At 51.8% G+C, this 27,528-nt stretch overlaps 1 protein-coding gene across 2 annotated transcripts; it reads right to left on the bottom strand.

Moving 5' to 3' along the window:
- Positions 1 to 230: 230 nt before the first annotated feature.
- On the bottom strand, positions 231 to 27,528 carry FXYD6 (FXYD domain containing ion transport regulator 6). 2 transcript variants are annotated; one of them, XM_060017158.1, is made up of 8 exons: positions 27,274 to 27,528; positions 5,950 to 6,012; positions 5,319 to 5,354; positions 5,124 to 5,198; positions 4,477 to 4,513; positions 3,640 to 3,689; positions 3,050 to 3,100; positions 231 to 1,461 (listed from the first exon to the last, which is right to left on the bottom strand). In XM_060017158.1, the coding sequence occupies exons 2-7, from the start codon at positions 6,005 to 6,007 to the stop codon at positions 3,072 to 3,074; spliced, it is 285 nt and encodes a 94-aa protein (XP_059873141.1). In that variant the 5' UTR covers positions 6,008 to 6,012; positions 27,274 to 27,528; the 3' UTR covers positions 231 to 1,461; positions 3,050 to 3,071. The 2 variants fall into 2 exon arrangements, with proteins under 2 accessions (XP_059873141.1, XP_059873140.1); XM_060017157.1 differs by having other exon boundaries at positions 5,319 to 5,357; positions 27,274 to 27,515.

Below are 27,528 nucleotides of genomic sequence, written 5' to 3'. Positions count from 1 at the left end.
GGTGCAGGTAAAGGAGGGGAGAGGAAGGGGAGGCACGAGGAGAAACAGGGGAGGAGCTAAGTGGTCAAGCAGCGGAAATAAACCCACCCCCGGAAATAAAACACCTCCCAGCTGGCCCTGAAGCTGCCACCTCCTCCCTCTGACCGAGGACACGGTCCCTTTAGCCCTTCAAGCACCACAGACCCTACAAATACTCAAGTTCTTTCACAGAAAGGAAAGCACCTCAGAGCCACTAGGAAACAAGTGGTATTTTATTCCTTTTCGTCGTTGTTGAGGAGAGATCACGACACAGAGAACAGCAGTCCTGGTCACAGCGGCACGGTTTGGTTAGTTTCCACGAGAACACGATGAGCGGGAGGGGCGGGGTCTGATTTTCCACTCTCTTCACCAGCTTCGACCTCGTGCTGTTCCCCCTGCAGCAGGGCTCCGCGGAGCCCTGCTGGGTCCCTAACCCGCAGCACAGCCACTGCACTTGCCGTTCTGGCCGGTGACAGGCGAGCAGAGGGTGCAGGAGCCCCCGCTGCTGCCTGGCCAGTGGGATGTGGACAGAGAAGCAAAGGACCCCTGCTCTCCCAGCTGCCCCTCCCCAGAGCACCGGCCCCAGCTGAATGCACCCCTTCAGCCATCACCTGACAGAGCCTCAGTCCAGGGACAGGAGTCTGAGTCCAGACGAGCTGGGCTATAGATGGGCATCTTGGGAGCAGGAAAGGCTGGAGAAGGGGGTGGGGTTCCAGAGCCCATGGGGTTATTGCTGAGAAGATATGCAAGGGGCACGTTCCCCAGGGGCGGAGTAAGGTGGGGCAGATGGGCACCAGGGAAGGGGTGTAGCTGCCCCAGGGCAAAGCGGGCTCATCAGCTCCTTGCTGGGAACCTCCCACTGCCGAGAGACCTCAGAACAGACTTGGTCCAGGGACAAATATGGAAGCAAGGTTCTTATAAAAGGAGTGAAGACGGGCCATGTAGAAGGATCACGAAGGTGATGTAAACCTTCCCAAGTCCCAAGCCAATCGGAGACTCCGCCCGTGCCCAACCCCTCCATCCACCCGTAAATCAAGAGAAGGAACTGGCCTCTTAGGGACAAAGCAGACTCCCGGGAGTGCAAGGTGATGGGGCCATGGAGAGCAGAGACGAGCTGACAGCCACATGGCTCAGCTCCTGCCCAGGAAAGTGGGGCCAGGTTCACTAAGATACAATGTCATCCACGAACAAGCAGCCACAAAGACCACATCATCAGACAGACACATACACACAGACACATGTCACAGGAGGGGGACGAGACCACAGGCTGCAGGGAGGCCGGGGTTGCATCATCAAGTTGAGGACAGGTGTCGAGGGGTTGGGGAGAGGGTGGGGGACACACAAGTTCTTGGCTTCTCCTGGGGAAAGATCTGTTGCTGAAGTGGCCGGTTTTCTTAAGCATCAGAATTTGCATCTAAAGGTTCAAGCAGCTGCCTTCAGGTTCTGGAGGTTGAAGTGAGAGAGAATTTAAATTAAAACGAAACTCTGGCTTCCTTTCAAAACTCTTTACCTGCTCGTCTCCCAGCCATTAATTAGGACAGACCCTCTGCCCACGGAAACTCCCAAGATGAGACCCACTCTGAGTGCCTTGTTCTCAGCAAATCAAGGAGGATGAGCCTGAGAAGCAGGGCCAGGAGATGAAGGTGGAGGAGGGGGTGGAGCTCAGGAGAAGGGCTCTCTCAGGGGGATGGAACCTGGTAGATGTGGAAAGGAAATTGTTAAACCCGGGATTTCTATCTCAGGACACCTCCAAGAATCGCTCACAGTCCTGAGACTCAGGAAAACAGGGTTTCCGAGGAAGTTCTAGTAAAAAAAAAAAAAAAAAAAAAGACAACTGCTGGCTCAAGGCGCTCTCCCTGGAGCCTTCCCACACCGCTCCCCAGATTCCGAGCTGCCAGCTGCCATGACATAGACAGAACACCGAGCTGCAGCTGGGATGCCTGCCTCCTGGATTGGATCTACGTCAAACTGAGGCATCTTTAACCTTCCCGAGGCCCAGCTAGAAGACAGGAGGTAATGAGCCCCACTCTGCCCACCCTTAGGAAAGAATTCAAATGCTCCACAAGTACCCTGTGTTATTACCGTGATGGTAAAAGCTGGTGTGTCAGGCATTTTACATCCAGAAATCTCCTTTAACTTACGATTTAGGATAAAGTATATCCCTTGCTTGTGTGGAAAAAAAGGCAGAAGTGAGCTGATAGAAGACTGATCCCCGCCACGCCCCAGTATATTCCAGGGTATGTTATAAAGGGAGACGGGCAGGAGCAGAGGGGTGTAGTGAGATGCAGCACTCAACTACAAAGCCCTGAGCTCGAGTTCCAGCCGGTTACTTACTATATGTATGGCTACTCTGTCTGACCTCAGTTTCTTCATCTGTAAAATGGGGCTAAACCCTACCTGTCCTTCTTACATCTTCCGGCAGGCTTGAGTGAGTTTGTGTTTGTGGCAGCATTTTGAAAACTGTAAAGCATTTGTTACTTTCCTGCATTACTGTTGATATAATGAACAATGGAAACAGATACTAAATAGAACTAAAAACAGCGCCCCTAAACGTCAAGAACTGATAATGCTGGTATGGGGGGGGTCATATACTATTCTCCCTACTTTTACGTAGGGTTGGAAAGTTTAAGACTAAAATGTTAACTTTAAAAAGCGGCCTGAAGGTACTCTCTGAATCATCACTGAAAGCCATTGTCTTTATGCTACTTTGACATTAGGAGTATTTCACTGACTAATTCTCTCCCAAGTCATGCCCACGTGGTAGCTAGGATGGCACCCTATCAACTTGACCGCTGGGTTGCTACGGAAGCTCTATTTCCCGACTGCTCATTCTGTGTGTGTGTGGTACACCTGGGAGGTTTCAATCCGTCTGTCTCATCACCCTTCAGACATGAGCCTCCTGAGAGCACAGCTCATAATAAAAGCTGGGCGCGTTGCAAGAGCTAGCCCAGTTCTTCCCTGATGACTCCTCGGCCGGACTTCAGTCAGAACGGTGATGGTGACAGGAAGTTGCAGGCAGACAGCATCTTACCTTTGTGCCTGAGGGCTGCACTTCAGTTCTCTGCTTTCTGGGGCTCCGTTGCTGGAAAGAGAACCAGAATGGAGGGTAGTGCATGAACCCCTCACCCCAGCGGGCCACCCCCTGCCGCAGCCGTGACTGTGCCTGTCTCTGGGGGGAACCTGACCCGCACAGCAAAGGTGACTCATGTGGATTTCGAGTCAGACAGGCCTGGGGCAGATCCTTGTCCTGTTATTCGCTTGTTAGAGAACCTGGCACGTTCCTTAACTTTTCTGAGTCCCTTGGTTGTAAAATGTGGAGAACGACGCCTACCCCGAGGGGCTGTGCGCCCATTAAATGAGAAGTGAAGCACTTTGTATCATGCCAAACACTAAGATTCCCTGTAAACAGCAGCCGTCAGGAGCAGCAGCCTGTTGGTGGAGGGGAGGGAGCGATGCACAGCAGAGCCCCGGGGACCCCCCACTCTGGCACTATGCAAGCACGTCTGACCGGCCAGCTCTCAAGAGACGACGGCACCTGGCAACCGTCCCCGACCCTCAAGCTGTAGGAGAACCCTTGCCCATTCCCTCCATCCCACCTGGGCGGGTGGTCCTGACACTCACCATTTGCAGTGACGAGGTTCTCCACCTGGGCCTCCTCGTCCCCTGGAGCCCTGCAAGAGGATGAAATGCAAGCCCGTCAGAGGTCTCCAGGGCAAACCCAGAGAGCATCGCCACTCACCTTGCTGGGGCAGGGCCCTAGGATCCTTCTCCTCCAAGTCATAGTGGATCATTCCCCACCATGGGGCTCATGGGGCGGGGGAGGCCAGGGCCAAAGGGGATGTAGTCAGGGGAGCTTACAGGCACCCTTCAATGTCGGCCCCTGAGAGAGCTAAGTACTGGGAAGAGATGGCCTAGGGCTGCATGGGGTCTTGGGTTGTGTCCTGCCACAGATTTTGGACTCCTGAGGTCCAGCGCTGCCCTGGGTTACCATGGTGGACTAATGGGTTGTGCCCTTAGGTGGAGGTAGAGGGTGGGCGAAAGGAAGCCCAACATTCCACAAAGCTCAAAGAACCTCATGAGCAGGTGACCACAGGGCAGTGTCACAAGTCCTGAAGAGAGGAGACAGATCTCAGAAGAGGCCCGGAGGCCCTCTGCTTCCCTTCTCCCAAGCCCAACTCAAGGGCCTCCAGACAAGGATCCAGCACCTTCTCCCCCTTCCCCCACCCCACACATACATCAGAAAAAAGAAGGATGGGCTAACCCTTGATGTTCTGACATCTCCTCTGCCCCAAAGACTGTCTGACAATCCTCAAAACTTCCACCTCTACCCCAACACACACAGCCTGTTTCTGAGACAAGAATCCAAAAGCACACTCATTTGGGGTCACACACCACAGGCCCCTCCCTGTCCCCTCTTAGCGTCATCACCCCACATGTCCACAGCCATGGCATCCTTACCGCGGCTTCTGGTTAAAACCGCACTTGCATCTACGACCTGAAAAGCAAAGAAACCATCCAAGGTCAATGTCCTGGCTTAGCCACAGCAGGGCTGCCCAGTGAATCTGTGAGACTGTGCGAACAGCAGCCCCGACTCCTGGGCACTGCACGGTTTGCACAGCTGCATGCGGCGATCACTGGTTGGAGCAGGGCTCTTCGGCGGCCAAGGTTCAACCGTCAGCAGTTTGGATGGCTACAGCACCACTGTCTGCTTGACCATGTAAACGCAGACAGCTCCACGCAGCCCAGGCTCACGAGGGGAAACACACGCAGGGGCACACCCCTTGGAGCACTCTAAAGACAGCCCCTGTCTCCTCTCCTGTGACTCCCCCACTTGCGCCCTGATGGGGACAGCAGGGGGACAGCCACCTCCGCCCCTTCGTATCTGTGCTTGTTTTCATCGAGCACTTATTCTGTTCATTCTTCACTGTTTCATTGAGCACCTATTATGTGCCCAGCAGTGTACTAGGCCCTGGAGATAACTAGGAAGACAGACAGGCTCCTTCCCTCTCCAGAAAAGAGAACCGCCAGTCTCTTACACCGTTCCCCACTCACTTCACAGCTGCAGACATTGCCCTTAGAGTGAACAAAGGAACAAACAAACTTACTTAGGATAAGCAGGATCCCCACCGAGAAGAGGACCACAGCAAACACCAATCCCCCGATCCTCAGGGTCTGGTAGTCTGCCAGAGGAACAAGAGTGAGAGATGAAAGAGGGGAAGGGCCAGGGAGAACGTGTCCATCCCTCCCCTGGACGGGGCTGTGCCTCCCCCTCCCCACCCAGGGTCACTGTCCCTGCTCACCATAATGAAAAGGGTCCTTTTCTTTCTCCTGCTCAGCTGCTAGAAAAACAAACAGGTGTGGTCAAGGGGGAGACAGCTACACATCCTGATTCCCAAATATCCTACCCTGTCTCACAGGCCTCACTCCCCACAAAGGAATTCCTGGGAAACAGGGCCCACGAAGCAGAGATGCCCAGAGAAGCACGGAAGGGTGGGCCTGCCTGCCAGGGCCAGCCTAGAAGCCAAAGGCAGGTGCAGCTCAGAGCACCAATCAGTCTGCATTCACAGTATCCACATTTATTGCTCCTTTGTACCTTATGTCATCATCAAAAGGCAGGGTCTATTTTCCTCTTGTTATAGGTGGGGAAACTAAGACCACGGAAGGACACGTGACTTGCACAATCTAGAGACTGATGTACAAGGCTGACTCCCAAAGTTCTGGTTAAAAGTCTACAGGGACCTGGTGGGCTTGAGGGCTGGAGCCCATGGGGAGAGGTGGGCAGGCTGGAATAGGGGCTGTGTTAGCTGCTGCCTTCCAGGACTTTCTTTGCTGACTAAAGGCGGGACAGCTGGTCAGACATGTAGAACCTGAGAGCCCCCCAACCCTAGTGTCCCAAAGGGCCTGGACCTTCCACCAGAAAGGGGTACTTACCATTGGCCAGGACCGCCGGGGCCAGCAGGCCGCACAGGTAGAGCAACACCACCTCCATGGCGTCTGGGGACGGAGGGAGGAAAATGACTCTCTGGGTAGGAGACTCCCCACTCCAACCCTCAGGGCCCCAGTTGGATTCCCACCCCGACTCTGAGCTCTCTCCACACGGTGTGAGGTCAGACAACAGAGCCAAAGCAGCTGACGTTTATAGACTCCTTACAGAGTGCTCTGCACGCATGAGTTCAATTACAACAGAATCAGTTCAACTAGCAGGCACTGTGACTAACCCATTTCGCAGGTGAAGAGGCTGAGGTTAAGGAGGTGAAAGGGCACTCATGGTAGCGAGTAGCGCAGTCTGGATCCCAACGCAGCTCAGGAATGCCTCTGCCCGGCTGCCTCTCTGGTGCCAAAGTCATAAAACCCCAAGGGCTTGGGAGATCACATCACCTGTGTCCTCCTCTCTGGGCCACCTAGAGATGTGGCCATCTCTAGCTCATTAAGATGTCTGGGACTTTCTGGCCTGGTTCCCTACAGCTGAGACCCACTGGCGGAAGTTCTTCTTTCTATCAGATTAAATGCGGCAGGTAAGCCAGGGGTTGGGGAGGAAGGCCTGCTGTTTCCTGGACTCTTTAGAGTAAACCCTGAAATGCTGACAGCTCTCCATCAAGGTACCCCTCACGCTCTTACCTCCAGAGTGCCCAGGTCAACTCTTCCTATAGACTTTAGTTCATAATCCTCCAGATAGGTGGTTTGATTAAACAAAGGGAGCACGGAGACATGCTCTCTGAGCATCGGCGCCCTGGTCTCTCCTTCCCCAGAAAGGGCCTGAGACTTCTGCTCGTGAGCTCAAGCCCCTGGTCTCTGGGGTCAGTGGCCCCTGGATGGAGGCAGAGGGCAGGGCCGGTTGGTCCCTCCCAGGGATGGATTTCGGTGCAGTTACACACACCTCATTCCTGGGCTTAATTAAAGGAATGTGGTAAAGAGCCAGAGAGGAAAGGGGAATGAAACCCGAAACACGAAACCCAAGGCTGCTTCCTCTTTCTTAGTGGGGTGAGACTGGCAGCGGCCTAACCCCCTGCACACTGTCTAGGGGCCAGGACCATGCTTGCTCTGTCGGTTCACGCCCTATTCCGTTCCGGCCCCGCAGCCAGCAGCCCCCAGCTGCCCTTCACCTCCCAGCCAGCAGAGGTCAGAACAGCTCCATCCAGGGTCAGGCCAAGGCACAGACCCAGAACTCTGGACTCCCAATTCAAGGAGCGTTTCTCATAAGGCAGTCATTTGCCTTCAGTGCTACTTCATTTAATATTTGTATTTCTTTTAAGTTTCATATTACATTTTATATGTACAAAAATATATGTGGGCTTCCCTGGCGCAGTGGTTGACAGTCTGCCTGCCAATGCAGGGGACACGGGTTCGAGCCCTGGTCTGGGAACATCCAACGTGCCGCAGAGCAACTGGGCCCGTGAGCCACAACTACTGAGCCTGCACGTCTGGAGCCTGTGCTCCGCAACAAGAGAGGCCGCGACAGTGAGAGGCCCGCGCACCGAGATGAAGAGTGGCCCCCACTCGCCGCAACTAGAGAAAGCCCTCGCACAGAGGCGAAGACCCAGCACAGCCAAAGATAGGTAAATAAATAAATTAATTAAATTAAAAAAAAATATATATATATATATAACACACATGTAATGAAACATAAAGGAAACACCCATTAAGTAACTTAAGAACTAGAACTTTATACGTACTGCTACATTTACTTCTATTTTCCTCCAACCCATCCCTCTGCCTTACTCCCAAAAGTAAACAGTACCCTGAATATATATTTTTAATCAGTCCCTTGCTCTTCTTCAAAAAAAAATTTTTAATTAAGATACCATTCACATACCATGAAATTCATCCTTTTAAAATGTATGATTCAATGATTTTAGTATATTCAGAAAACTGCAACCATCAGCACTAAGAAACATTTCATCATCTCAAAAAGAAAGCGGGTCCCCACTGGCAGTCATTTCCCATTTTGCCTTTCTCCCAGTCCCTGACAACCACTAATCTACTTTCTGTCTCTACGGACTTGCCTATTCTGGACATTTCATATAAAGTATCATAAAATACATGTCCTTATAGGTTCTTTGAGTTTATTCTATTGTTTTTTGCTTTAGATTTATCTTATGTTGGATGCCTAGTTCATTAATATTTAGCCTTTCTTGTTTTCTAATATCAGCATTTAAGACTATATAACCAGGGCTTCCCTGGTGGCACAGTGGTTAAGAATCCGCCTGCCAAGGCAGGGGACCCGGGTTTGAGCCCTGGTCCGGGAAGATCCCACATGCCATGGAGCAACTGAACCCATATGCCACAACTACTGAGCCTGTGCTCTAGAGCCTGCGAGCCACAACTACTGAAGACTGCGCACCTAGAGCCCGTGCTCCACAAGAGAAGACACCGCAATGAGAGGTCCACGCACCGCAACAAAGAGTACCCCCTGCTCGCCACAACTAGAGAAAGCCCGCGCACAGCAACGAAGACCCAACGCAGCCCTAAATAAATAAATAAATAAAAAGACTATATAACCCTCTAAGTGCCACTTTCACTCCAAATATAAGCTTTGAAATGTGGCTTTTTGATTATCGTTTAGTTCTTAGCACTTCAGACTTGCATTATAATTTATTTGACCTGTGCATTAAGAAGCCTGTTTTTAAAATGTCCCAATGTAGAGTGACTTTTAATTTGCCTTTGTTACTGACTTCTAACACGTGCACTGTGGTCAGAGAATGTGGTCTGTAGGATATAGATACCTTGAAATTTACTGAGACTTGCTTTATGATCTAGTATATGGTTATTTATTTCAAAAATTATATTCTGTGTAATTCCTTCATTGTTGGGAAGAAAGTTCTATATGCCCATTAAATTAAGATTATTAGTGGTGTTATTTAAATTTCTATATATTTTCTCAGTGTTTGACTGTGTGACCTACCAAAAACTGAGATAGGTGCTTTAAAGTCTGCCACTGTGAGGAAGGACATATAAATTTATCCCTGTGTTTCTCACAATATTGTAACAGAAAGTTTAAAACTGTTATATTGTCCTGTGGGTTGGACCTTTTAGGATTATATAGGGATCCTGTCTTAAATTCCATTTTACTTTCTACTTTTCTGTGTCTTTATGCATTCTATCTTAAAAGAGCTAGATTTTTAAAAATTCAACCTGATTATTAACTGTCAAGTTTACTCCATTCAACTTTATTGTGACTATTGACATATTTGGTCTGATTTCTACCATCTGTTCTTCCCTACTTTTCTTACGTGTATTTCTCTTTTGACTTTTTTTTTTTTCTTATTCATTTTCTCCCTCTACTGCTTGAGAAATTACACAAGTTATTTCTAGTCTTTTAGTGGTTACCTTTGGAATTTTACCATTTGTATTTTCTATAGACTGAATGTTTGTGTTCCCAAAATCCATATGTTGAAACCTAATCCTCAATGAGATGGTATGTGGAGGTAGGCCTTTGGGAGGTGATTAGGCCATGAGTGGGGGGAGCCCTCGTGATGGGATTAGTGCTCTTCTAAAAGAGACGCCAGGAAGCCCTCTTGCCCTTTCTTCCATGTGAGGGGTCCGTGAGGAGACGCTGTCTATGAACCAGGAAGCAGGCCCTCGTCAGATACTGAATCTGCTGGCAACTTGACCTTGGACTTCCCAGCCTCCAGATCTGTGAGAAATAAATCGCTATCGTTTATAAGCCATGTAGTCTATGGTATGCTGTTATAGCAGCCTCTGAACAGACCAAAACAGTATTCAACTTAACAAAGATTTTAAAAGTCTAAAGTTAAAATGTATAATAGTTATTAGGTACAATACTCTTCTTGAAAAATACAAATCACCCCCTTCATGATATATATGCTATTACTGTACCAATTTTCAGTTCTTTTCTTAATCCTATGAAACAGACGCTAGTGTTTCTATTTCTTGGAAAGAACATTTGTTCAGATTCACCCACGTGTATAGTGGCCAGCCTTCAAGCGAGCCCCCAGTACGTCCTGGTATTCACATCCTTGTATACTCCCCTTCCACAGTGCACCAGGGTTAGTCTGTGTGACCCATAATACATGGCAGAACTGATATGTCACTTCCAGTATTAGATATAAAAGGCACCACAGCTTTCTTTTCCTGCTCTCTCTCTCTCGGATCGCTTGCTCTGGGGAAAGTTACCTGCCATGTCTTAAGGATGCTCAGGCATCCCTGTGGAGAGGCCCACGTGGCAAAGAACCGAGAGCCGCAGTTCAAAAGCCCACTAGGAAGTAAGGCTGCCACGAACCACGGAAGTGAGCCTGGAAGCAGGTTCTGCAGCCTTCACTGACTGCCACCCTGGCTGCCAGCTTGAGTGCAACCTCATCAAAGACCTCGAGCAAAACCACCCAGCTAGGCTGCTGCCTGACTCCTGACCCTCAGAAACTGTGTGAGATAACAAACGTTTGTTGTTTTAAGCTACTGAGTTTGGCGGTAATTTGTTATGTTGCAACAGATAACTAATACAACTTATTTACTAACTCATTTGTTCGTGATTCCTTTTGAATCTCAGACCTCCATCAAGCCATTTTCTTAATTCCCAGAGAACATCTTTTAGAATTTTCTTTAATGAAGATCTATTAGTTGTAAACTCAGTTTTTGTTTATAATTTCACCCTTCGGGTGGACAGACTCTAATGTGATCCCCAATAATTCCAACCTTCTAGTATTCAAACCTTTGTGTAATCCCCTCCCCTTGAACAGGAGTAGCAGCTGGGACTTTCTTCTAGCCAGGAGAGGGGTTATTAGGCGAGCAGGGCCCCTCCTGGGAGTAGGAAGGACACATATCAAGGGTTCCAGGCCACTAGTCACTGCTACACCTTCCCCTCAGCTCCCCCCAATCACCTCCATAGATGCTCACGTTCAAGTTAATCCCCCACACACATACACACTGAATTCCTAGACGGGGTTATACGATAGCGGGTTCTGCAAGGGATAAACAGGTGAACAGGACAGGGCGGCAAGGTTTGAAAGCAGAGGGCTCTGGTGTATCAGCAAATGTGAAGAGAGCTTCACAAAAGGCAGAGACTACATTCAAGGTTCAGCCAGCAGGGCACGGAAAAGGGGAGCAGGGAATACAACAGGAGACCTGGGACATTTCCATGGAGGAGTTGACATTCCAGCTGAACCTTGAAAGCAGGATGGGATTTTGATGGACAGGGGTAAGAAGAGAGAAGAGGAAGGGCATTCTGGCAGAGGACAGAGCATGAGCAAAGGCAGTGAGAAGGGAAAATGGGAAGCGGGGATAACAAATAGTATTCAAGTTCAAGTTCGGTTCAAGTGGAACCTCAAGGTACTTCATTCAGTAGTGGTCACCTGGGCTTCCCTGGTGGCACAGTGTTTAAGAATCCGCCTGCCAATGCAGGGAACATGGGTTAGAGCCCTGGTCCAGGGCTCTGGTCCACATGCTGCAGAGCAACTAAGCCCGTGAGCCACAACTACTGAGCCCATGTGCCACAACTACTGAAGCCCGCGTGCCTAGAGCCTGTGCTCCGCAACAAGAGAAGCCACCGCAATGAGAAGCCCGCACACTGCAATGAAGAGTAGCCCCCGCTCACTGCAACTACAGAAAGCCCACGCACAGCAACGAAGGCCCAATGCAGCCAAAAATAAATTAAAAACAAAACAAAAAAAGTGGCCACCTTTAGTGGCTTCCTCAGAAGGATTCTGAATGAAGTGGGGCAGGAGAGAGGGCCTTCATCCATTAGTAATGTCTACATAGCGCAGGAGGGGGCCGTGACAGCCATCTGCAAAGTATTTGCCATTTCTAGAGTAAGATACCTTCCAAAACAGTGAATAATTGGGTTGTGTAAAGCATGAGGGTGTGGGTGGTGAGAATTCTGGTAAGACACTTGGGAGACAGCCTCTAGAGGAGCTTGAATGCCAGGCTAAAGAGTAAAGACCTGTCTTTGTATTCTAAAGAAAACATTCCTGATCAAGTTACAGTGAGCTGAAAGAAATACTGTTACAGATTTGAAAAGGGACCAACTTCGCTCGGTCAAGCTGCTGCCCAGGCCTGGACTATACCGGCCACACCTCAGCACAAGCTTCCTCAGGGTGCCTCTTGGACCCCCACACCCATTTTTTTAAAATCCCGCTGGTACCCCTGGCACTGCCCTCGAGTCGAGTGGCCATGTACACATACAGAGCCTCTGACGGGACACAAAACGCCTTTCTCTCACTGATGCACCAGAGACTCTCTCTCTGCCTTCCCTCCCTCCCACACAGCCGCCCCTCTGTGTCCTACACCCTCCCAGTTCCCACACATTCCTTTATCCCAGAAAGGAAGCTGGGCTGCCTGGGGCTGGCTAGGGGGAGGGGGAGATTAAGAGGTGGTAGAAGTGGTACATCTCATTTCCAGGCCACAGAGTTTAAGAAGTAGATGGAAGCAAGGAGGGAGGGATCTCTGGAGGACGGAAAAGCAAGGCAGAATTGGGTGGAGCTGGGAGAGGACGTTCGGGAATATTACCTTAGCTTCCTGTGCATGTGAGGTCATGGACCCCCTACCTGGGGGGTGCCTGAGGACCTGGCTCCCTGGGAGGGGGCTCTGGCGAAATCATCACTGTTAGATGGGGAGTCTTGAACTCTAGATCATTCAGATCATCCTCCCCATGTAGAAAATGGAACCAGTCACATTTTGCTTCCTCGGCAGCATCTCCTGAGAAAGGATTGATTTTCCATTCATTTTTCTGCTCCCTTCCATGCTCTCATTTATCTCTACATTGGTAAACAGCTGACACGTTGGGCGGCAATAGCACATGCATGTTAATTTTCCTCCCTGATCTCTCTGCTGTCTGCACACTTGCTTTTCTGCATGTGCAGGAGAAAAGCAATCAGAAGAGTTTCTCCGGTGATTATCTTTCCATCTGAGTCACATAATTTCACATAATTGCTGGGTAGAAGCTGCTCAGAAAGAGAAGCCACTAGTTGATGATCCAGCATCAGGCTATGTTATTTTTGATTACACGCAGCAGCGAGGTAGATCAGAATACCCAGTTCTATTGTGAAAATAACTCAGAAATGACCTCCCTTTCAAATGTATAGGCTCCAAATTACAGTGGAACATCATTATCTCATCCTCATCTCCGTCTCACTCAGCCCCCAAGGCCTCACCTCCCATCCCTTCCATCCCACCTGCTTGCCTTCCTTTGGGTTCAGCCCATCAAAAACATGCCCAGGGGTATCATCAAGGCCTGGGTACTGGCAGGATCCCCAGAGAAAGATGATGCCCCCTCTCCAGACAGCACATGCCAGAAGGGAGCCTTTTATGGGGTCACAGAATGCCCGAGCCCCAACGTTTAGGCTAACAGGTTACCCTAGACACGTTATTGTATGATTTAGCCTATGACGTATCCAAACCTTTGCGACAAAGAAGCTGGTGAAAAGAAAATTCCACTGTATATAAATAGGATATAAGCAAGATCTGAGGTTTACCAGACGGAGTTAGAATCACAGAATGCCAGTGAGTTCGAATGACTGAGATGAAAGCTCTTACTTTTTATTTGAGGAGACTGGGGCCCCAAGAGGAGTGCTGCAGCCAATTCGTCCAGCTAGTCAGGGGCAGAGCCGGGCCCAGAACCCACGCCTCCAGCCCCTGCCTACTGCTCTGGTCTGCTGGGATTGGGCAGTGGGCAGGCCAGGGCCGGAGGAGAGGAGCACAGTGACGGCAGCAGGGAAGGCTGAGCAATGCCCGAGAGCCCTCGGGCAGCCCAGCCGGAGCCAGGAAAGAAGACACGGCACCTCTAGGAATGCGGGTGACGAGGGCAGTGAGGCGGGGAGCAGAGAAGCACTGCCAGGCTCCTGGGCTCTCCATGAGAACACCATCTTGGGAGAATTCCCTGGCGGAAATGAAAACTCTGGGATGGGAAGCCCATATTTGAAGCCTAGCTTGGGGCCTGGATTGGATATAAGAAATGATAATAATAATCACGATAAACAGCATACAGGTCAGGTGCTATTTCTGCTACTTTAAGTATTCATTCTCATTTAATCTTTAAAAGTAGCCTGTGAAATATGTGTTACCATCAAATCCATTTTAAAGGGAAACAAATTGAGGCAGAGGAAGAGCAGTCCCCTGGGGAGTGAGAGCTGGATCCCAAACTTCTGCCCAGCTCAGTCTGCTTCCCTGCTGGGGGTAGGAAGGGTAATCTTCCTGCTGTGAGTCCTGGATTCCAGCCCGCCCAGCCCCACATCCCAGGGGAGGGCTCACACCCACTCAGGGCAAAGGGCCATGATGGGCCACCTGCCCTGCTGCTCCCAGAGGGCTTACCTCCCAAGCAACTGCCACTCTGTTCCTTACTCCTGTCCCAGTCCAGCGGGCTTAGGCTGCAAGGCTCAGCCCCCTGAGAGAATCAAATGAACTCTGCAAAGAGGGGTTCCTGCCTCTGGGTGAACATTTACCAACCAAGCCCTCTAACATTGTTGGCTTCATACATACTCACGAGAGAAGGAGACAGCGGCATGGACAGTGCCTGCCAGCTCACCCCCAAAAGAGAATTTCTATTCCCTTGTTGGACAGAGAGCTGTTCACTGGAGAGGGTGATTTTTTTTGGTAACAGATTATGGGATTTATGCTGTTGATTAGGTCAGAGGTGACAGCATGGTGTCGGGAGCAGTGGGGGATCAGCCAACTCCCCTGCCCACTCCAAGGCTATTACAAAGGTCAAGTGAGATAATATATGTGAAGGTTCTTTGTAAACTGTGAAGCTCTGTGATAAGAATACCTAATATTTATTAGGCATTCATGGCATGCCAAGTACTGTTCTAAGTGGTTTACGTGTACTAACTCATTCAATCCTTATAGTAGTTCTAGGAAATGGCTCTGATCATTCCCATTATACAGATGGAGAAACTGAGGACACAAAGGTTAAGCAAGTTGTCTAAAGTCTTTGCTCCCGAGTCCTCGCTTTTTTTTTTGAATTTTATTTTATTTATTTTTTTATACAGCAGGTTCTTATTAGTTATCTATTTTATACATATTAGTGTATATATGTCAATCCCAATCTCCCAGTTCATCCCACCACCACCACCCCGCCACTTTCCCCCCTTGGTGTCCATACGTTTGTTCTCTACATCTGTGCCTCTATTTCTGCCCTGCAAACCGAGTCCTCGCTTTGAACCACTCCACCATCCTGCCTCTCTGCCACCCGGTGGCGTTGGGGCCTTGAACAAGTCACTCTACCTCTCAGAGCCTTTGCTTCTGAAACTGTAAAACAGGAACAATAACAGGCATCTCAGGAGCTGGGAGGATTAGATGAACCAGCCTCTGTGCATGCACAGTTAATTGCCCACACCTTCCCCTCTGGAGGGGAGACAGCTCCTCCCCCACTCCAAAGCTACAGGTCTACTGGGGGCTGCCAATCACAGCCCCTCCCTTGTTGCTAAAAGGACTGGGTTTGAGACTTCGGTATTCCCCCAGGGGCTGTCACATCGTCCGGAGGCAAGGGAAGAAGGGTCAAAGCAGCCAAGCTGTGAAATCTGGGGGTGGGGGGATCTGGCGGGGGCAGTCAGGCAGCAGCTCACAGGTGAAGAGCCCGTGGGAGAGAAGCAGGGAGAAGAGATGGGGACAGGGTACTGGCTGACCGTGCTCCAGCTCATCTGTTCTCAGCCCAGCGCTGCTCTGCCCATCCCACAGGCCGGCCGGCTCTATGAACCGGTAATCCCTGCCTTGCCCCCAGGCAGATGCAGTGCTGTTTGGGTCATTTGCGATGAAGAGATACCATGTCACAGCCGAGCACTCTGCATGGTAAATACCAACTGCTTTTTAAGTGTCAACTGTTGATTCTATCACCATCCCCCCAACTCTTTCCTCAGCTTCCACCTTTATTATCTAGCTTCTCTTGGGAAATGGGGAAGAGATACAGAGAACACAGCTGGGGAAAGGCCCCGGGTGCCCCCTTTCACTTCCCAACACAGGCGGGGGACAGGCCTCAGCCCGCAGAGGAAGCAGGCAGAGGAGGGCTCTACAGTTGCAAAAGGCTCCCCAGAGCCACTGGCCTCCAGAAAAACAGGCTGCATCACCCAGGGCCACCAACAAGTGGCGTGGGGAGCTCAGATCTGCCTGGGACAGCAGGGACGGGGCCACATGGGTGAGCCCCTACCAAGAGACACAGAAGCAAGACAGGACCTGAGACAGAAGAGGAAAGAAACCCCAGAGGAAGAGCGGCTGAACGGGGAGGGGCCCAAAGAGAAGTGCGAGACAGGCAGGCAAAGGGAAGAGAAAGGAAGAGTCTGCAGGACAGAACGGAGGCTGGCCAAGGGGAGGGGCTCCCAGCAGAAACTGAGCAAGAGATGCACACGGTGACAAAGCAAGGAGAGGCGGAGACTGCTGAGAAAAGAAATCGGCTTTGTAGAAACATCAAGCAAGGCTCCACGCTGTCGCCCTCCCCATGAGGCCCCAGCTGGGCCTCCATCCTTGGCTGCCTGTGTGCCTCCACCATACCCTGCCTGCCCCAGTCACACGGGTGCTCCAAAGAGCAGAGAAGGGAAAATGCCCCTGGGCAGGGCGTGGGGAGGAGAGTCAACGGACAGCTGCAGCTCCTGGGAGAAGACATTTCATCCCCCTCCCTGACTGTAGGACAGCTGCCCAGGGGAAGACACAGGGTCTCTGCTGTCCAAGCAGCCTGCTGGGCAGGGCCGAGCAGACTTCTGCTAGACTGGGATACTGTGCACCCTGGTCCTCCTGCCTCTTGGATTTAAGGGAGGTTGAGGCAAGATATATCAGCTCAGAGACTCTTGTCCTACAGCCCCAGACCCTCGAGTGTACCTGTGGCTGTCGTTAAGACAAAGGGGGACCGATGGTGTTGTGTACGCTCCCCCCAACCCTGCTCCTGCTACCTGCCCACGGTGGCTGAAGGGGATGATGAGGGTGATGGTGGTGATGTTGATAACACCAAACATCTGTAAGACACCCGACTCACCAGGCAACGTCACAAGCATTAGCTCAAAGGAACATCACAACTGCAGGCGATGTTGGGTATCATTGCCATTTAACAGATTAGAGAAGGTGAGGCTCCGAGTTGCCTCGTTCAAGGCCCCACAGCTAACAATGGCACAGCTGGCATCGGCTCCTAATTCTGTGGATGCCACACGCTAGGCCCTTTCCACTCTTCCTTGCTGCCTCCCTGGCACATGTGGCAATGCATGGGGACTAAGGGAAATCAAAATGCTGACCTTGATCCCAGACCATGCAGGGCTCATTGGACGGGAGTGTTCTTACCCAGGCCAGGGGAGAAAAACCAGTGTGAGGGAATAACCCAAATAAAAGTAAATAGCTTTATTTAACTTTGGCATGTATTATGTCATTTTTTCCCTTTCACAGTTTCCTGCTCAACTCTATTCTGTCTACTACGACTGATGTGAAGGCTGGGACCCTGGAGCCCCTCAGGAGGCGGGAGGAGGCCTGGCATATCCTTCAGCCATCGCTGGCCCCCAGCTGTTCACAGGTCTTCCCGTTGCTCCCAGCTGAGCTTCAGCACCACCACGGGCTCTCTTCTCTCCCTCCCCAGTCTCCCCACAGCAGCTACTGGGCACCCTGATGCTCTCTGCCTAGCAGAACATCCGTGTATGTATGCAGGGAGCTACACAGCATCCCAGACCAGTTGTAGGGCATCCTGTCCATTGGAGCTAAGCTCACAGGGGATGCCAACAGACTACCAGCCCAGCAACTGACAGCCTTTCAGAGCAGACTGCCAAGCTGCAGATCCCCTTCTCTTCTGGTATGGTTCAGAATTAGATGAGGGTGTAGAATTGAAATAAAGACCACCCCTACTCAAAAATATATCCACGCCCACAACATTCTCCCAAGGAGAGAGTGCTTAATTCAACCAAATGCTTCGTTTAAAAGGTAAATACTTACATTCCTAACAGTTATTTATATCTCGGCCTGAGTTATTTAATCAGATTGCTTTCCAAAGAGCTGAGATCCGCCTGCACTTAGGTGGAGAAATTGGTGGAGAAGAGAGGATAATTTTGGAGCAAGGTGTAATTTTGGAAAGAGTGGCATCATTATCCTTCCAGTAACCAAATTAACAAACATTTCTTGATGGCCTACTGCTGCCCAGGACCTTAGTCATCACTGGGGGAGCTGCAGCAACACAGTCCCTGCCTCACGGAGCTTACAGTCTTAACTGAGTTCACAGGATTTCCTCCCCGCCTGCCGAACTCCACGTGGTGTCGGTGGCAAAGTCCCAGCCACGCTGACTCCTGCGCTATCTCTATCATCTTCTCTCCCGTTGCTCGCTCTATAGTTCAGACCCTCATCATTGCGCCCCTGGGCTGCTGGTATGCTGATCACTTCTCTCCCAAACTCAAGTGTATCATGGTGCTTCCATATTCTATTTATTTTTTTAAAAATCAAAACTTTTATTCTGGCATATAAATACCTCTAAGTCTCTCCCTTTTCTATCCTTTCAGTATTTTCTCCCATTACTTTCAGCTAAGATGGTCTACTCCCATCCCCTGCCACGCATGTTTTGATCTCCAGGCCGTTGTATATTCTGTTCCCTCCACTTAGAATGCCCTTCCCTCCCCTGTTTATTCCAGTTCTCAGCTCTGGCTGCACCTCAGGATCACATGGAGAGCTTTTTCATAATAATAATGGGGATCAACTATGTCCCATCAAATTCTAAACTCTGGGGGTGGGACCAAGGCATCAGTAATTTTTAGAATCTCTCCACTCATTCTAACGTGTAGCCAAGGTTGAAAAATGCTGTCTTTGTCCAACTGCCACTCCAGCCCACGGGCTGACTTTCTTTCTCCAGCCTGTGACCTGTCATTAGCACTGATCTGCCACACAGCACATTCTGGTTTAATGCTCTCTTTAATAAGGTTCTCCTGCCTGGAAGCTCTCTGTGCTACTCCACAACTTGTAAGACCTGGGGCGGTGCAGACAGCCAGCGAGTGCTGGTTGACAGATCGATGTTTGTCTCGAGGAGTGGAAAGCACAGCTCTGATCACCAGGCCCTGGAACCCTGCTGAAGTGGGGGCACTAAAAGGGACTGGAAACCCAGCGCTGTCAACATCGACAGTGATGAATCGTACTGAGGGTATGTACCCTTGATCTGATGTGATAAAAGTTGCACTTTACCTTTGTGATTCTCCTCCACCAAACCCATAAGCCCAGTCTTATCACGAGAAAAACGTCAGCTAAATCCCCATTGAGGGGTATCCTGCGATATACCCGACCAGTCCTCTTCAAAAACTCTCAAGATCATCAAAAACAAGGCAAGTCTGAGAAACTGTCAGAGCCAAGAGGACCCTAAGGAGACACGACAACTAAATGGGATGTGGTTAACTGGATGGGGTCCTGGAATAGAAAAAGGACCTTAGGGAAAAACTAAAGAAATCTGAATAAAGCATGGTCTTTAGTTAATAATAATATATCAATATTATTTCATCAATTGTAACAAATGTACCACACTAATGTAAGACATTAATCGGGGAAACTGTGCAGGAGGGTTATATTGGAACTCTCTGTACTAGCTGTTCTGTTTTTCTGTAAATCTAAAATTTTTCTTTAAACAGTCTATTAAAAATAACTTAATAAATTTTTAATTCATTTTAAAACAAAACAGCTCCCCAACCACACATGCTCACCTTCCTGGCAAGCGGTGTGGAGCCCTGTGCTCTGCTGGTGGTGTCTGATGTTTCTGTGATAGGGGCTGGGCTTCTGGGTCAGACCAGAGCCAAAATCCAGCAAAGGCTTTTAGAGCTGCCTTTTCAAACAAGTGCTTTGGGTCCAACCAGAGGTTGCTGATGGACCTGTACCCTTCAGAGGAACATGCAATGTGTTCCCTTGATCTGCATGTTAAACGCTCATCAAATAAGCATAAACATAAATTATTCTCTTTAATAGCCTAACTATAAAATTCCAGAGAAGGGCTGAAGAGCAGAGAGAACTCAAAGCCTGGGACTCAGGAGAGAGCAGAGGGTGGTGACATTCTCACAGGCCGAGGGGCTCATAGTGGCTGCTGTCACTTTACTGAATTCCCTGCACTGCCCCAGGGCAGCTGGACTTCCTTACAAGCAGGGCCGGGCCTCTGGCCCCCATCATCGCTGCTGACACCCACCAGGGTGGCCCTTTCCTACCAGGTCCCTCTCATCACAAGGGCCCTCAGGCCTGGCAGGGCCCCCTTGTGTAGCCCCATCCCTGGGTCTGCCCCACCGTCCTTCCTTCAGGGAGGAGGGCAACCCACAGCTGGGAGGCTGGAGGCTGGGCCCGCTGGGCCCCATGACTCAAAGCTCTTCCCATTCCGTGAGCCCAGACCCAATCCAACCCGGCTGCACAGGGGGGGCATGGGAGGGACAAAACTGCTTTATCACGTACAGAGAACTTACTATTTTAACTCGGAGGCACCTTTATCTTTAATGTGGGATTACTTCTGAGGCAAAGGAAGAAAAGACCTGACCACAAAAAGAAATAAGACCCTTTCCCTAGAAGCGGACACACCGAATTCACAAATCACAAACACAGGCCTGGTTTCTAAAAAGATTTCCTGGAGCGACCTGAAGCTGGCCCACCAGCAGGGTCAGAGGGCCTTGCTTCCCCCCTCCCCCATCGCTACCGACTACGACCGTCTTTGCAGCGCCATCCCAGACATCACCCTGTGGGCTTGTCCCAACAGCCCTCAGAGGCAGGCACACAGGGCAGCGTTGTGCGGCCAACCCCAGCACAGGCCGGTGATACAGTTGTCCAGAGTGAGTAAGGGAGCGGGACTATGCCTGCCACCTGCCAGCCCAGGGGCCCGCGCCCCTGCCCCCCGGGGGATCTCAGTCCAGTTCCGGGGAGTCTGGATGGTGGGCAGCCTACTGACAAAGGCCCATTCAAGAGAGGCCAGACGAACAGTCCTAGCGGCAGAAACAGAAACTCGGAGCAGCGGCCAGAGGCCCAGGGGCCAGGCCCGAGTAACCCTGCCCACAGCCAGACCACAGTCCCTGCCCCTTCCAGCCTCCGCTCAACAGCCCACCTCCTCTGAAAGCACAGCTCTGGGCGGCGCGTTTGAACCTACAGGGCACTTTGTCTACGCTCACGTTGTCTTGAGGGTAGAAATGACACGGGGATGCACCCTGACCCGTGGGCCTGCATACCTGGAAACCCGCCCAACCTGGTCCCGTCGCCTGCGTGGAGGTTTACCCGACCTTGTTTGTCTCTGCTTCGGGAAATGCACTGTCTCCTCCCTCCTGCCACACGCCTCATTGCCCCAGTTCCCACAGAGCCAAGGCCCATGCCTGTCTCCAGGTACCACCATCACGACCATGTGCGTCTCTCCCATCAGACTGTGAGCTCCTTGGAAGCAGAGGCACATTCTAGGCATCTCTGAATCTCCAACACTTTGCATAGTAGCTGCTCAGTAAATGCCCATGACTGAATGAATGGATGCTTCAGTATCATTATGCCTTTAGTCATAATCCAATCTAAGCCCAGAACAACCTGAGGATCTGTGTGGAATTTTAAAGGAATTTTAAAACTTTCTCAGTGCTCCCCTGCCCCCACCTCCTCCAGCCAGCTCTCCAGGTCTCCGTCAAGCCCCAATCACCAAAACGCTGTGATGAATCAGCTTCCTTCCATCGCCTTCAGCCCTTAAACACCTCCAGACCTCCGACAGGGTCTGACTCTTAGTTTTCAGACTCTACCAAAGGAACAGGCAGACTGAAATGACACATGGACATAAAGGAATGTATCCTTCAGGTATGTGTGGTGGGTACCTGGGTAGGAGTGACAGGTGGGAGAGAGCTTAGAGGGACAAGTGGGCTTTCACCGTGCCCTGGTGGGTGAGGACTTTTTCCCACATATGTTCAGTTCACAGATGCTCTCTGGGCTTTCTCCATGTCTGACACTGTGCCAGGCCCTGTCTGGGGCAAAAAACAGACCTTGCCTTTGAAGAGGTGAGAGCGGGTATGGGGAGCAGGTGTGGATATAAGTAGCTAAATGAAGGCTCAGTAGGCGTGTACCCTAAGGGAAGAATCAATCGAGCATTTCAGGGGTACCAGGAAGAGGAAAGCTTGTCTGTTTACTTGGAATTAGGAAAAGCTATTTGAAAGAATAAGCACTGGAGAGAAGCCTCAAAGGATGCTATAACAACAATAATGTCATTTTAATAATAACCATGTGTCATTATTATTACTATTGTTATTATTATAGCAGCTAGTATCTACTGAGTGTTTACCATATGCTGGGCACCAAGAAGCATTTGACATAGCTTACCCCTGGCTCAAACCTCATGCCCATTTGACAGATAAGAAAACTGAGGCTTAGAAGAGTTAAGAAAACTAGGAAGCGTCAGCACCCAGATTACACCCCAAGTCTGTGCGTCTCCAAAGGCCGCTACCCGCTACTCAGCTGGCTGGAGTGAGGCAGCTCATTCCTGTTAGGGCCTGAGTGGAGGCCGAGGGTAGGAAGTGCAAGGCTCAGGATGACCATCTGGAGAAGGGGTCTGGAGAGATGGCTGCAGCCAAGTTCCTGAGAGCCTCGAGGGCCAGTGCCAAGTACCTGTCCTCATTAATAGGCAACGGAGGGCTTCCCTGGTGGCGCAGTGGTTGGGAGTCCACCTGCCAGTGCGGGGGACACGGGTTCGACCCCTGGTCCGGAGGCTCCCACATGCCACGGAACAACTAACCCCACGCACCACAACTACCGAGCCTGCGCTCTGGAGCCCATGAGACACAACTACTGAGCCCACATGCCACAACTACTGAAGCCCATGTGCCTAGAGCCCGTGCTCCGCAACAAGAGAAGCCACCGCAGTGAGAAGCCCGCACACCGCAACGAGGATCCAATGCAGCCAAAGATGAATAAATAAATAAAACAAATAATTTTTTTAAAAAATTAAAAAAAAAAGGGCAATGGAGAGGTCGGACATATGGGGCCACAAGATCAGTGGTAAAAGGATGGGGGCTGAGAAAGTGGAAGGGAAGAGGCGGTCACAATGGTCTGGGTGAGAGACTGCACCGGGGTGAGGTGAGAGGGTGCTCGGGAACCTGTGAGCTCATGCCTGTGTGTTAGGTACGGAGATCACGTATGTGTGAGAAGGGGAGAGTGTGTGCCAGTGTGAGCGACACACGAGCAAGCGTGGAGCCCTGCTTGTTGAAGAAGGACGTTGCAGGGCCTTCCCAGGGGAGGTGCGGGTAAGGTCAGCTGGGGAGAGAGGGAGGGACAGGGCTAATGGATGGATCTACCGGTGCAGGAGGGCTCCGGTGAATGAAACCAGCATCTGACTTTCTCACAGCTCTGTGGGTCCTGGGAAGCCCACAGGGCCTGGCATAGGGGAGGGACTCAGTTAACATTTGTTCAAGGGATGGCTTGTATGAATTTAAGACCTCGCCTCTTGTCCCTTCCCAGGCCTGGCTTTGCCCTCCAGCTGCATGGGGGGCACTGTCATTCCAACTAGATCCTCCCTCATCCCTGGCTTCAGATCAGATCTTCTGCGCTCAGCAGCCACCTTCCCATGGTCCCAGCCTGGTTCCCAGGGCCCCAGCCCCGCTCCCCCGCGCATCTTTGTAACAAGCGTGTTCCTGTGTGAGCTCCAAGTTGACTTCATACTTTCCCAGCTCAGAGGGCCCCTCCTCCTTCCCATTCCAGAGGAGAGAAGATGATGCCAAATTGGTCCCAAGCTTTTGTCTTGGCCAGAGACACCCTGCTTCTCATTAGAGACAGAAAACCCTGATCGGCACCTCCCGTCACGCTCTCCAGCTGGTCCAAGGCTCTCCGTCCAGAGGATTCATAGACCCAGCAAATGATGGCCTTGGACCTCATCCTCTCCAGAGACCACATCTCCCAAGACTCCACCCAGCCCCAGTTTTCATCCTGGCAGAAGAGACCAGGTGCACATGGTGTCCAGGGGGACCGGCTACTGCAGCCGGAGAGAAAGAAGCCCAGTCTGAGCTTCCTCAGCATCTCCTGGCCCACGGGGTGAAAGGGGAGGCCTTCTCCGGAGTGACCGGAGACCAGCCCCTTTCCTGCTCAGCTCAGCTACAACCCTGTGTTATGAAATCATGAGTACAGTTTGGCACCCGGAGAGAAAAGGGATCTCTTTCAAGACTGTACAATCTATAAAAATTAGGAGGCAGAAATGCCTTAGAAATCATGAAATCTAGCCCCTCTGCTGACGGACGTGGAAACAGAGGTCTAAAATCGTGGAGGCTTTCAGTTGCTTGAGATCAGTCTAAACCATTTCTGACTTTTGCCAGAAACCCCGTTTGCATCCTAAAGGATATCTGTGGCACGAATGCACTTCCCCCTGGAGCACAGCCAGGACTACAACCTGGGTCTGTCTCCAGTTCGCAGCCTTTCTGCTACAGGCTCTCTGCCTCCAGGGGCTGTGCCTGTCATGACTGGTTTGCTTCCTCCAGGGTGTTCAGGCAGAAGCTGGTGGGTGATTTGTCAGACAGTGAGTCCTGGGGGCTGCCTGGCACAGTCTGCCACCCAGATGGCAGCCAGCTAGGTCCAACAGGGCTGGGCTCTGACTTACGGGGGGTCTGGTGGGCTGGCTTTCCTATGGCTGTGGGGAGTTTCCAGGGTCTAGGGAAGTGCTCCTCCTGGCCCCTCTCCAGGCCACATTCTCCCAGAAAATAGGATGGAGCAGGCTCCCCACCCACTAGGGCACCCACACTTTGAAAGGGATCCTGGTCCCCAGAGGATTGCTGGCAATAAAGAAAAGAAGGCAAGTGATGTGGGACAGGAAGTATGGGGGTCACAAATCCTGGCTAAAGAGTCAGAGGCCTCAGCCACAGCTGGGTGTGTGACCCCGAGCCTCAGTTTCCCCATCTACGTGATGTCCTGATTGGATGTTCCCCTTCCGGCTCTGAGAAATCTAGGACTCTGAGGTCAGGGACTGTGTCTTCCTTCTCACCCTCATGGCCCTAGCAATGAACACATTGTAAGTACTTAAAACAATTCCTTGAATAATTGAATGAAATGGGGCCTAAGTCAGTCCAGAGATCACAAGGCGGCCAGGAAGGAGACCCTTGCCTCCGGTGACTACCACGAGGACCCCTAGAGAAGCGACAGGTCTTAGAAAAGCCCTGGCAATCCAGGAGCCCTCTGCAAACCCACTTCCTCTCCTAGATGCACAGATGTGGCTGGCGGAGCCAAGGAGAAAGCAGGAAAGTGTACCTGGGGGAGGGAGGATAGCCTGGACCTCCTCCCTGCCATCACCCTACCTACACTTTCTACACTCACCTGGCTCCTCTTTCTGGCTCCCCTCTCCTCCCAGCCCCCATCCAGGCTTTGTCTCCTCTCCCTGCCCTCTCTGCTCTCCGCTCTCCACTCTCCAAACACAGTCACACTTTTCCTCCCTCCTCTGGGGAGGCTCAGAGCCTTCTGCTGGTCCCAGAGCTGCCTGATCCTCTGCTAGGCAGGAAGCCTCAGCAGCAGAGTCCAGCCTCCTAGGAGGGGCCAGGAGCCTCAGGCTTTCTCAGGGTCACGGCAGGTAGAAAGCTGCCATGGAGAGATTTAAATTCTGGTCCATGCCCAGCCTCTTGCATCTAGCTCCTAGGAGAGGGGCTGCCCTCTGAGGACATCTGGAAGTGCATTCCTCTCCACCTTCTTCTGCAGGGTTCTTGGGGAGGTGTTTCCTTCTGGCCTTCTTGAGCCTTCCCCTACATGCTCCTTGGCACAGAGCTAGGAAACTGCCCTCTCTCTTCCAGCCAGAGACCTACTGCGAAGAAGTACTGCGTGTGTGTTGGGGAAGCAATGGGATGTTATTGCTGGTATGTGTGAAAGCACACACCGTGCGATGACAGGGTGTACGTGTGGCATTGGGGGTGACGTGTTGTGGTGTGGTATATGTATGGTGTATTCGGCGTGTTGTGTGGTGTACGTGTGGTATGATATATGTGTGTGTGGTGTGTTGATGCAGTGTGTGTGGCAAGTAGGATGTGCGGTATGTGTGTGAGTGTATAGGTGGTGTGGCAAGTGTGCATATGTTTGGGGTGTGTTTGTGATGCGTACTGTGTGTTGGGGGGCCTGGATGGGGTAGGGGCCACATCACTTTGAGCTGGGAGCTAGCTAGCTCTCCAGGGTATCCTACTCTGAGAAGTCAGGGATAACCAGTATCTAGGCAACCATGTTGGGGGGAGGGGAGGAGATATGGAGGTAAAGAATGGGCAGGAAAAGGAGGGAGGCTGAGAATTGAAGAGGGGTTTCTATGGCAACTACTGGGCAGGTCACGTGAAAAAGGCTAAGTTGCGGAAACAGATATACATATCCACACATACACAGTATGAGGGTACTGGGCCCTCACAGAGGGATCCTTCAACAGAGGACGTGGGCTGCCCACTGATCCATCTCCAAACCTGGAAATCTGGGCCCAGCCAGAGAGCACAACGCCAAGGAGACAAAGCAAGTGGAGACAGAGGCCCCATTCGTGGCGAGAAGCCCCGGCAGCCACAGCCCACCGTGTCTGGAGGTGGGCAGCAGGGGCCTAGCCAGGCCCATTGCTCCAGTGTGGCTGCTCCCGGCTCCCACCGTCGGGTGCTCCCTTTACCCGCCACCACTTGTAAGAGCCCAGAAGCGAGCGCCAGTAGCCCCGGGCGGCCCTTCCAAGTCTCCATGGAAGCCCAAGAGACACAATGGGGAAGGCTGTGCCAGGGCCAGCCCTGCTGGGGAAAGAGGGCTGGGTACCAGGAAAGGAGGGAATGGGGGAGGGGCGGTCAGGGCCCCCTGGAAGAAGCTAGGACTGGTTAGACGAGAGGAGAGGAAAATTGATGCAGACACTCGCATGAGCCCCATGCCCTGGAATCAGCCTTCCTTATCTGCCCCCATTCCCAGTGCCCACTGCCCAGCCCCAGCTCTCCCTGTCCCCCAAGCACCGAGCCAGCAAGTTCCATTTTGTATGGTTATGTGTGCACACACACAGCCGGCCCCCTCCCTCTCTTCACCTCCGCACACTCCACTTAAAGAGTCCAAGCTTCCAAGTAACAAAGGAAAACCCCCTGGACACAGCGGAGAGCAGCCCTTTCCCCTTCTCCCAAAACCGTAGCCCCAAGCTCCAGGTAGCGGCAAGCCCCTTTCCAGAACACCTTCACTCCCACCGCCACGACCTGCCTCCCCTCGGCAGCCCCTCTTCTCTTCCGACGACCACCTCCGGGTGTCCATCCGCTGCCCGGTTTCCGCGGCCCAGGCGGCAGCTGCCCGGCGAGGACCGCTCACACCCACCGAAACAAACCAACCCTGGCAGCATCCCGGCGCCCCGCGATCTGTCCCCACCCCAGCCTCTCTCCCTCTCCGGAAGAAGAACCCAACTTTGCCACGACCGCAGCCACTTACCTGCACGGCGCGGTCCCCTCCGAGACAATCCCAGGAGGATGCGCGGAGTCCAGAGGAGCCTGGGAGCGGCGGGGCTGGGGGCAGGGCTGTGGGCGAGGCTTTCGCTTTTTTCCCGCCTCCCCTGCTGGGAAGGGTCGGAGCTTGTTGGAGAGGCGCGTCCTGCAGGGGTGGGGAGTGGTGGGCGGGAGCTCAGCCGGGGCTGGGCTCCGGGGACCGCGATGTCACCGTCCGCCGACCTCCGGCTGGCGTCCGCGC

This window comes from Delphinus delphis, chromosome 8 (assembly GCF_949987515.2).
Source record: "Delphinus delphis chromosome 8, mDelDel1.2, whole genome shotgun sequence".
In the NCBI taxonomy this organism is placed as follows: domain Eukaryota; kingdom Metazoa; phylum Chordata; class Mammalia; order Artiodactyla; family Delphinidae; genus Delphinus; species Delphinus delphis.
This window is presented reverse-complemented; position numbering and strand designations above follow the sequence as displayed.

What these genes read in the sequence shown, in the direction of transcription:
- FXYD6 (XM_060017157.1), bottom strand. Translation starts at nt 6,007, where the DNA reads ATGGAGGTGGTGTTGCTCTACCTGTGCGGCCTGCTGGCCCCGGCGGTC. An exon ending in CCCGGCGGTCCTGGCCAATG is followed by an intron (nt 5,358 to 5,949) that starts GTAAGTACCCCT and finishes TTGTTTTTCTAG; the next exon opens with CAGCTGAGCAGGAGAAAGAA. An exon ending in GAACCTCGTCACTGCAAATG is followed by an intron (nt 3,101 to 3,639) that starts GTGAGTGTCAGG and finishes TTCTCTTTCCAG; the next exon opens with CAACGGAGCCCCAGAAAGCA.